The sequence below is a fragment of the Nerophis lumbriciformis genome, linkage group LG11, assembly GCF_033978685.3.
Source record: "Nerophis lumbriciformis linkage group LG11, RoL_Nlum_v2.1, whole genome shotgun sequence".
Classification (NCBI taxonomy): Eukaryota; Metazoa; Chordata; class Actinopteri; order Syngnathiformes; family Syngnathidae; genus Nerophis; species Nerophis lumbriciformis.
Genome location: NC_084558.2, coordinates 19,784,615 through 19,795,827, shown reverse-complemented (window position 1 = coordinate 19,795,827; position 11,213 = coordinate 19,784,615). Strand labels below are relative to the sequence as shown.

At 41.0% G+C, this 11,213-nt stretch overlaps 1 protein-coding gene across 12 annotated transcripts in view; it reads right to left on the bottom strand.

Moving 5' to 3' along the window:
- Positions 1-6,688, bottom strand: part of ryr2a (ryanodine receptor 2a (cardiac)) — a 249,867-nt gene extending 243,179 nt beyond the window's left edge. For all 12 annotated transcript variants that reach the window (XR_009815903.2, XM_061967101.1, XM_061967103.1 and 9 more), the window contains exon 1: positions 6,565-6,688. Coding sequence is in view for 11 of the 12 variants with exons in the window: in XM_061967101.1 (XP_061823085.1) it covers positions 6,565-6,612 (48 nt within the window). In the remaining variant the exon portion in view is untranslated. The remainder of the gene's footprint in view (positions 1-6,564) is intronic.
- Between the last annotated feature and the right edge of the window lie 4,525 nt (positions 6,689-11,213).

Genomic DNA, 11,213 nt, shown 5'->3' with positions numbered 1-11,213 from the left:
ACCTGCTCAGATTTCTGCTGTGCACTCACGCAAGTTTAGACACACCGTTAAATTTGTAGAAAAAGACAACCAATCAGAGAACTGGACGAATGTACTCTGATTGGCTGCTTGGTCTCCAATGAGATCGCTCTGTAAAACAATTTTCAACATGGCAGCTCTGCCTGTACGGAACGGAAAGAGTGACTTTAAAATGTAAGTACAGCTGTATTTATTTAAAAGATCATGTCAAGCTGGGGTGACCGCAGTGATATAGATATGTTAAAGGATGAGACCTCGACTATCGTAAAGTTGAAGCGACCTCCGTTCTCTTCTATTCGGCCATTGCAAACAGCTTCATGCGCGGAGCTTTTCTCAACATTTAAAAGTAAAAGCCTTACATCTTTTTTTTTTTTTTACACCTCTAATTTTGCTACTCATTTCCTCCTGAATGGACTACTCTCCAGTCCATTCACTCGGCGCCAGTAGATTCCTGATGCTTCACCTGTCCACTCACGCTCCTTGTTCCTGTGGCTCTGCCGAGTAGTGTGTACTTGTTCCTCTCCACACCTTTTGTGTGCAATTTCTGTTTCTACACAGCTTTTGTGTGCATGAGTTGTTGTGTCCTCACTTTCTATTGAGTGCGCTTTTTGTTATCATTTTTATTCTTTCTTTTCTGTGTTGGGGCCTTACTCCGGCGAAGGCCGAACATGACAACATCGTTGCAAAACAAAAAAAAGTTAGCCAGGCACGTCATACTTATTCAGATGAAACTGGAGATTTGAATAGCATGTTCTTTGAGTCCATTTTGTCGTTTAAACTACAGATGCACACACATAAACTAAAAATGGCGGACGCGCCCAACGCAGTTTGCGTAGATTTATACTATATATTGATAATCTGCTGACATCGGCAATTGGGAACGTTCCAAGCGGACCGTTTGGAGGTAATAAAAAGGAAAGCAAGATCCATCCATCTATTTTCTACCGCTTGTCCCGTTCGGGATCGCAGGGGGGTGCTGGAGCCTATCTCAGCTGCTTTATAAATATCTCCACAATGCCACCACAATTTGATTTAAAATTTTCGGTTCTCAAATGCACAACAGCAAGTACCTATAGGTAAGAAAAAAGTGTTTTACATTATATGCCCCCTTTAACGTACAGTTGTGTAGACGTCACGATTGATGACTCGCCCGCTGAAGGCATCATAGCAGTACAAATTAAATGTGTCCTCTTCACTTTATCCTAATGTACGCATATGACGATGTGGAACATGTTAAATCCACATATTTTAGTTTTGGCGGTGACTTGATCTCACAAGGAAAAGCATTTAATTGGCTGTCCTTCATAACGAACCCCACCCCTGTTTCTTATGTATGCCGTTAAAGAGCTGTGATTGGATATCTTCCGAACTTGCCCCCTCCCATCCTCAACATGAAATTAAATTGGTTTTTGTTTCTGTTAATATTTTCGTCTTGCATTTATTCGTTAAATATCATGTCAGTTAATTGTGTTATCGTCTTAGTCAACGTGCCTTTGTTTTGATTAGTTATCATCTTATTTTTACCTGCTACATTGTAAAAAAACAAAAAACAAAACTGAAATACACATCTTCCAGCCCAGGGTGGGCACGCTGACTTTGTGGGTCCATGACGCCGGTTTGAAATACTGACATTAGAATTTTACTGAACTGTGCGTTTAGTCTGATTTATATAACTTGTTCATGGTTGATTACTATTCTAAATACTTTTATTTCATGATTGCGTAATAACTGATTAGTTGACTAATCATTGGCAATTCTGATGATTGTGCAAGAATTGTTTATTAATCGCATTTTGAAACAACTAAGGCAAAATAGAGTACAGTACTTGGCCATAACCAGCACTGGTGCGGACAACATGGTGGAGGTGTGGTTAGCATATCTGCCTCACAGCAACTTGGCTGAAACCTGATCTTCCATTTGAGCAAAGAGAGCACAGCCTGTAAGTCAGGGCTATTCAACCACATAATGAAGAGGGTCGCAGTTTCAAGAGCCAAAGAGCTCAGGGGCCAGACATCGAAATTTGAATGTTTCGTCAGAAAGTGCTTCCGCATGTTATATTCCTTTGAGACTGCGTTTAATTAATTTTAAAGTAAATATATTGGCTTTCAGCTGCATTCGGGCGGAAGGCGGGATACGCCCTGGACAAGGCCCGCAACCCCAAAAGGGACATGCGGTAGTAAATGGATGCATGGATATTGGCTTTCACACAGCACTGTCAATAAATAAATGATTCTGCCCTTGATACTCGTTCTCAGCGTGTGCAGCTCAACAGATAGTTAACAGCATGAAGACACCGAAGCTTTTAAAGAACTGATGTTCCTTTTGAATTATTGTCCATCTTCAGTTTTATTTATATACTTCTTCCTTCATTTAGGTTTGTAAAACTGAAAATATACAAATAAAATAAACACTACAAAAGTATAACGTCCATTGTGTATTTTAGATAATGTCCATTGTGTATTTTAAAATAGAAGGTTTAGTGTTAATACACTCACAAAATAAATTATTTGTTTAAATAAGATGTTAACTATCTGTGTTGGTCCTGTGATGAGGTGGCGACTTGTCCAGGGTGTACACCGCCTTCCGCCCGAATGCAGCTGAGATAGGCTCCAGCACCCCCCACAACCCCAAAGGGGACAAGCGGTAGAAAATGGATGGATAGAAGATGTTAACGCAATACGCACAGACATCAAACAACACCCACAGCAAACATGATTGTGACTCAACACAATTCAACCTGAGGTGTTATCACCATCAACTGGTCAAATTTAGCGCTACATGTATTAAACAAGCTTTGCTCGCCAGAGTTACTCAGAAACGACCACAAATTTCAATACAAAACAAACTAAATATCTTTATGCACATTATAATAATATAAAAAGATCTGACCAAGTTTGGTGATGAAGCTTACACGTGTAGATTCCTACCGTTGTTGTTTGTCTGGAACAGTGGGTCCGTCGCTTAAAAGGTTTGACAGAAAACAATGACTGGAGCAGTGGCTCGGGCAGAACATTCATATTTTGTTGTCCATTTGCTATTAAAAGTAAAATTTTTGCAATTTATCTAGATTTTTTTCAGGGTACGATAGTGCTATTTTTTGAGTTGTTTTCTTCTACTCACCCTACTGATGCTGCATTGTGGCATGTTAGCCTCACTGTTTCCCCTTGCAGGGTGGCGGGTGTACTGCATACATGAGCAACCCTATTTTGAATGGTTTTGTCAAGCCTATTTGGTTGATGTTCGCCCAGCCCAAATAAAAAGCTTTGGCGGGCCGGATGTGGCCCGCCAGTTGAATAGCCCTGCTGTAGGTTCAATGTGCACAATAGCTTAGTTGCTCAGACAGCCACATGTTTATCATAATTTAGATTTGGGTATGACATTTGTAATGGGGAAAGACGTTAATGTCTATTGTATTCATGTTTACCCAGTAAATTAGTATCACCAGCCTGTGAGATTATCAAGCACGGTTTTACGCTAAATTTAATTTCAAATGACAATACTAACCACCGGGAGTTTTACTGCGGTTTATCATTTATACCGTTAATCGTTAAACCCTGAGTTAAGAAATAGATTATAAATTGCCAGATGTGTAAAGTTAAGAGGTTGTCTATTGTTTAAAGGGACATCCCAAAGCCTAACAGATAAATGTCTGCATAATAAAAAGTTAAAGTCCCAACAATTGACACACACATACTGGGTGTGGTGAAATTTGTCCTCTGCATTTGACCCATCCCCATGTTCACGTCTTGGGAGGTGAGGGGAGCAGTGAGCAGCATCGTGCGCCGCGCTCGGCAATCATTTGGTGATTTAACCCCCAATTCCAACCCTTGATGCTGAGTGCCAAGCAGGGAGGCAATGGGTCCCATTTTTTGTAGTCTTTGGTATTACTCGGCCGGGGTTTGAACTCACAACCTCCCAGCCTCAGGGCGGACACTCTAACCACAAGGCCACTGATCTGGTACAAGGCCACTGATCTGGTAAAAAAGACCAGTTGAGCAGAAATGTCAGTAGACAAAGGGAATCATTCTCTGGGGACAAAAAAATGCCCAAGACAAATCACCAAACGTAGGTGCAGTAGACCACTTGCCTGAAAGAGATCCTCCACTAATAACTATCCTAAATAATTAATTCAACTGTTAAATGGAACACTAACTTTTCTCCATAAGCAGAGGTTTTAGTTCATGCTGCAAAAGCTTAGTAATGGCTGCAGTCAATTCTGAACTGATTAATTTAACCTAAATAAATAAAATGTGATTCAATAATTCTATATTTCTTAAAGCTGGGGTACTCATATTCTTTAATTAAAAACAAAAATGTGTGCGATTTTGTGCATTTCCAGAGAGGAGGAGACTGACAGAGGACTGGATGAGTAAAAAAAAAAGTTTGGTCTCAGACTGGGCTCTAAGGGAGGGGGTCCAGACTGAGGCCAAGAAAAAAACTTGATACATAAACCCACATAAAAATGTTACATAGAATCCACAAAGCTTGGAACGGGGGGATACTGTGGCAGGCTGCTTCTATCTAAAGTGCTACTCAGCCGTCCATCGCCCCTAAGGCGTCGGGTGGGGGGGGGGGGTGTGCATATGCCCATTGTCCAGAGTGTAGATGTTGTGTCTCTAGGAGTCGCTCTGCAGGCTTTACGAGCAAAGTTTAACTCCAAGGTATTGTTGAAGGAGGGAGGGAGGTCAGAGCGGTTATCACTGAGGTGTCCTCGAGGGATGTTATCAGAACAGCCTTCTTCTGTTGTGAGCAGCGTCAAGGCCATTTGAGGGAGTTGAATCTTAAATAAGGACTGTTGCTTTACAAGCGAGCAAACATTTTACTGGCTTGTCTGATCTAATCGTCTTTGCTTGCTCTCAAGTTGATACATTTTTGCATTTCAGCAAGCCTTTCAGTGAAGTCATTCGACTTTTGATTCAGTTCAGAAATCGCCACAGTCTGTGTTCCCACAGCTCGACCCATGCCTTCCATTGCGATGGGCAGCCATTGGGCTCCTTGAACGGCGGCCATCGTCTTCCAAATTTGACGATACACCAAAGCAATGCCCAGCCCAATCAGCAGATGCCCTTCGATCATGGTTCTAAATAGATAGTCTTCCATGTCCTCGAAGCACATGATTCACCCAAAACCAGTGAAGTTGGCATGTTGTGTAAATCGTAAATAAAAACAGAATACATCCATCCATCCATCCATTTCCTACCGCTTGTCCCTTTTGGGGTTGCGGGGGGTGCTGGAGCCTATCTCAGCTGCATTCGGGCGGAAGGCGGCGTACACCCCGGACAAGTCGCCAACAGAATACAATGATTTGCTAATTCTTTTCAACCTATATTCAATTGAATAGACTGCAAAGACAAGATACTTAACGTTGGAACTGGTAAACTTTGTTATTTTTTGCACATATTAGCTCATTTGGAATTTGATGCCTGCAACATGTTTCAAAAAAGCTGGCACACGTGGCAAAAAAGACTGAGAAAGTTGAGGAATGCTCATCAAACACTTATTTGGAACATCCCACAGGTGAACAGGCTAATTGGAAACAGGTGGGTGCCATGACTGGGTATAAAAGCAGCGTCCATGAAATACTCAGTCATTCACAAACAAGGATGGAGCGAGAGTCACCACTTTGTGAACAAATTCGTGAGCAAATTGTCGAACAGCTTAAGAACAACATTTCTCAACGAGCTATTGCAACGAATTTAGGGATGTCACCATCTACGGTCCGTAATATCATCCAAGGGTTCAGAGAATCTGGAGAAATTACTGCACGTAAGCGGCTAAACCCATGACCTTCGATCACTCAGGCGGTACTGCATCAAAAACCGACATCAGCGTGTAAAGGATATCACCACATGGGCTCAGGAACACTTCAGAAAACCACTGTCAGTCAATCTTCCAGAAGACCCAACCTCTGATCGTTCAACAGAAGATCACAGGGCGTATGTATTATCATTTTTCGTTTATACATTTGTCTTTAAGTCCAAAATAGGGTGCTCGTCCCTGACAGCTCGCAAATTATTTACTCGAAACAAATTCAAATATACCGTTTTGGTTGTGCAGTGGAGATTATTAGCTCTGATCATAGAATCCTGGAATTTATACAATTATTGGTCATTTTGACAGTATGTATTGGATGTGATGGTGAACTGGCATGTCTAATTTCTGAATTGGGCTAGACCACAATCAACTTTATAATTATGATTTATTTTATTTATTTATTTTTGTATTCGTGTTTCCTGAGAAGAAAAGCGGAGGCGAGAGAAGGAGATGCAGCAGAGTTTTATGCTGACTCTCAGCACCGCACTGCGCCCTCCGCATCCACCCAACACACAAACCATAAAGAGCCTAACTCGCCTTCATGGACATACTGGAACATTCCTCCGTCTCTCCCGCATCAAAGCGCCGCCCGCACGAGGCATTTTGACCAAATGACTCGTAGCGTTGGCAGCTGCCATCAATAATGCGGTAAAATGACTGGCCCGACAGCGCCTGCTTTTACACGGACACGTTTTAAAAGAAGCAGTTCTACGCGACACAGTAATGACTTACAGTTCGCAGAAACTGGATTTCATCCTCGCCTTCTCCTCCATCGGCCATGGTTAGCGCTCACAGTGGGAGCTCCCACTGTCGCAGTGTGTGTCGAGTGCACGGCGGTCCGGTACGTGTGTGTGCGCGCGCGCGCGCGTGTACGTGATTCGAACAGCATCAAATCTTAATATACGTCTCTCTCATTGGCGCGCGCACGCGATGGGAGGAGCTACACAGGTGTGTGCGCGGATTAAGTGTAGCATCCCCTGTCGGCCATTTTGGGGATTAAGAGAGGTCATCCCAGGAAGAAATAATGACTTTGCAGATTTCTCTGGAATTGATGTCAGGACCAAATCTTTAAAGCGGGCCGCTGCTTTGTCAAAAAGCTCTGCCAGCTTGTATTCCTGTTTCAACAAGGGCGATGAAAGCGAAAATGTAAGCTACCATTATTTGCCTCAATGTGAACGTCCTCATCAGGCCCGGCCCTAACCAATCTGGCGCCCTAGGCAAGATTTTAGGTGGCGCCCCCCCCACATCGGCAGTGAAGTGTATATACTCACAAGAACCCGAATAGCTTTGTCTTTGACCTTTTTTTTTTACTTACAACTATACCTAATATATAAAGGGGTGGAAAAGTGACTATTACCTGCAGGGCAAACATTAGCTAACCAGAAGGCAATAACAATGTAAACAAAAAACACCTGCTTGAGAGAGATCTAATACAAACATTTATATGCACGTACAACACTTAGAACTTTTAGCATATCAGTATGTGGAATTAAATTATGGAATGGATTAAGTAAAAAAAGTTAAAAATTGTACTGATATGATCCAGTTTAAGAGGTTGTTCAAAATAATAGTGCTTACAGAGTACAAAGAAGAAGAATTATGAGAAATACTTTCAACCTTATTGAAAATAAGATATTCTTCATCTCAGTATGTTAATAATGACTGAATTAATTAATTAATTACATATTACAAAACTGTTGTATACTAATTCATAGATGTTATTTTATTATATAAAAAGCTCAGTAAATGATTCTATATATTTGTAAACACTTTGAAGTGGGAAAGAGGTAGGATTAAATAAGCTTTGCTTCTTCCTACTCCTTTTCGGGCATGATGTAAAATGAAATGATATGAAATTGTGTGATGTATTATGATGTAAGTGTGTTCATGTTCGAAATAAACTAAAGAAAGAAAGAAATGTCCCTGAGGAATGTAAAGTGGGAGTACTGTAATTACCTAACGTTACATTATTATTTTCCATAACAATTTAGCCCCCTCCACAATATTAACCCGACGTTAAAACAGAACTATTAGCAATTGCCGAATCATGTAACATTAGCTTAATGCTAAAAAGCCAGGTTATGAGCAAAACCTAAGGCAGCAATCATAAATGAAGCTTTCAGCATATACACAATGTTGACATCTATAGGTATATTTTGATAAAGACGGGGGAAAACACGTGAAACAGCAACAAACATGGCTGTATAGACGGGAAGTTAAATCATGACATGCAACCTTACCTGAGTCATAGATTTCCATGTTGATCCAAGTTTCCATCTGTTTTGTCGTGTAGAATGGCATCTGGAGAACAATGGTTCGATATGTTTAGGAGCGCGACTGATGTATAATCCTTGATATCACTCGACAAATCTTTTTTTGATAAAGTATAGGGATGTATTCCATTGCATAGTTTGATATTTTTTGCTTGTATCTGCTTTTTGCAGGAAGATTTAAGCCTATTTTGAGCATTCTTAGCTTGGTTGACCACCACTGGTTTTCACTTCCGGGAAGAAGTCACATGATGGAATTAGACTTAGACAAACTTTAATGATCCACAAGGGAAATTGTTCCACACAGTAGCTCAGTTACAATGATGGAAAGTGTAAGGACGGAAAGGACAATGCAGGTATAAATAGACTAAATATAGCGATATAAAAAATAACATATATACGTAATATTTACATAATATATGTAAAGTATATCATATATACTGATATATTATATTACCGGTATGTCTATATCATATATACAATATATAACAAATACCATGTACAATATTACAGTATATGTGACAGCTGCAGCATAAAATAGAGAGTAAATCCAGAAGAAAATAGAAAATAGACTTTATAAACTAAGAAAAGTAGCTAACATAGAAGGTGTCAGGTGATAGACAGATATTATCTATTGCTGTTTGGCGAGTGATTATACAGCTGGATGGAGTGTGGAATGAAGGAGTTCTTGAATCGAACATTTTGGGAACGAAGCTGAAGGAGCCTGTTGGAGTATGAACTCCGCTGTCCCTCAATTGTCTGGTGGAGTGGGTGGGCAGGATTGTCTATGAAGGCCAGCAGTTTGTGTCCTCCTATCCCTCGCTGACACTAACGCCACCAACTGCGTGCCAATAGTTTGGCCGGCTTTCCGGATCAGTTTGTCATTCCGGTTTGAGTCCCTTTTGCTGGTGCTGCTCCCCCAACAAACCACTGCAAAGTACGGTACAGGGCACTGGCCACAACAGACTGAAAAAAGATCTCCAACAGCTTGCTGCACACATTAAAGGACCTAAGCTTCCTCAGGAAAAAAGAGTCTGCTCATGCCCTTCTTGTATACAGCTTTGCTGTTGTTCTTCCAGTCCAGTCTGCTGTTCAAGTGGACTCCCAGGTACTTGTACTTTCCCACTAGTGCTACCTCCCGGCCCTGGATCTTGATGGGCTCCACCGAGGTCATTCTCTTCTTGAAGTTATACAAGCAATTGAGGTAGTGTATGAGTCTAGCCCCTCAGAAGGATATCAGATGCTGACTCGCCCATGTAGGGCCAGAGAAAATTCCCCAATTTCTGCATAAGTTATATAATATATCACACGTTAGTTTGTAACGTTAGCCAGCAAGCCACGCCAGCTAACGTTAGGCTAAAATACTGACGAAAAGCTGGCGAATGTGAAAACATTAACGTTACATACCTTCAATAAATTCCCAAGAGGCAGCAGTTATTGATGGCGGCGTCTTCTCCGTGGAGTTCTTCGTTTATTCATCAACCGAAGCATGATGAATGATAGAAAAACAATCTCAGCCGTTAACTCCGTTGCTGCCTGGTTTGTTGTGTAATGGTAAATGGTAAATGGGTTATACTTGTATAGCGCTTTTCTACCTTCAAAGTACTGAAAGCGCTTTGACACTATTTCCACATTCACCCATTCACACACACATTCACACACTGATGGCGGGAGCTGCCATGCAAGGCCCTAACCAGCAGCCATCAGGAGCAAGGGTGAAGTGTCTTGCTCAAGGACACAACGGACGTCACGAGATAGGTAGTAGGTGGGGATTGAACCAGGAACCCTCAGGTTGCTGGCATGGCCACTCTCCCAACAGCACCACGCCGTCCCCGTCCCTGTAATAGTGGGACTAGTGTGGTACGATATACTGCTACCAATAAAGTACCGCAGTACTAATAAAAAATAATAATATTACTGTCTTTGAAAACTATTGGTACATTTTTTTATTAACCACATATGCTGCCGTGTAGCAGTGACGTTGCTGAGCCGAGGCGCAGGAGTGTGTCAAACGTACACAAGCAGAAACGGTGTGGAAAAGAAAAATGACAAAAAAAATTGCAATTCTACTGGTTGATAAGGAGGGTGCGTGAAGCACAATGTGGAGGTATTTGGGCTTCAAAACTATCAATAAAGGTCAAGCTTTAAACATGGAAGCGCCGAACTGCAAGCGGTGCTTTCACACACCCCTCGCCACATGTGGCAATACAGTATTAACACCCTTGCTTCAAACTTAGGTAAACATTTAAATAACAACTATTCAGACCTGCACAAGGAGTTTAAAGAGATAATATAGTTAACAGCTTTCCCTGTGAACATGTAGATACAAGACGTGCACACAGCTGGCTGGTTGCCATTTAATAGCGCAGTCCAAACTGCCCACATAGCATAAACTAATGCAAGTGAAATGACCAAATGTAATAAATTCCTACAATTTGTGTTTTATATTTAACAATGTGTGTTTTACCTGCTACATGTCTTATCTGTGTACTTTTAGCCTTAATGTTTTCAGTATTTATGAATTATTGCATTTGTCTTATTAAACCACAGATCAAAATTGGCAACCATAAATAATTTAATACGATGTCGTTAAAGTTTTCTATTATATTCTAACCTAGTCATAGATTATGGCAGGCTATATGTAATATGTAAAATAATTGTAAACTGTTCTTTGAGTGCAACAAGGTTGTTTGTCTTTTTTTGTCAATCAAAAAAGGTACAGCTCTAGTTTTCAGAGTGTAGCGTAGACCTTTATGATGAGGTTTCCCGTTTATAAGAGTATTTTTCTCTTGAAAATGTCTGAAAAAGATTGGCCTTCTTATCAACCCGAATTAGCTGAGATAGGCTCCAGCAACCCCCGCCACCCCTAAAAGGAACAAGCGGTAGAAAATGGATGGATGAATAGGATGGAAAGGTTTATACAGGAGGTCCTTATTAAAAGTACGAGTTGGGATCCAACATTACAAGGAACATGCACACCGCTCAAATTGAACACAGAATATACAAAATAAATAAAAACAGTCATAAAAAATGTATAAACTACAGACATCTGTGTGGTTGGCTTGATGGGGGTTGCAATGGAGTATAAGAGTCACATCTCAATAATGACAC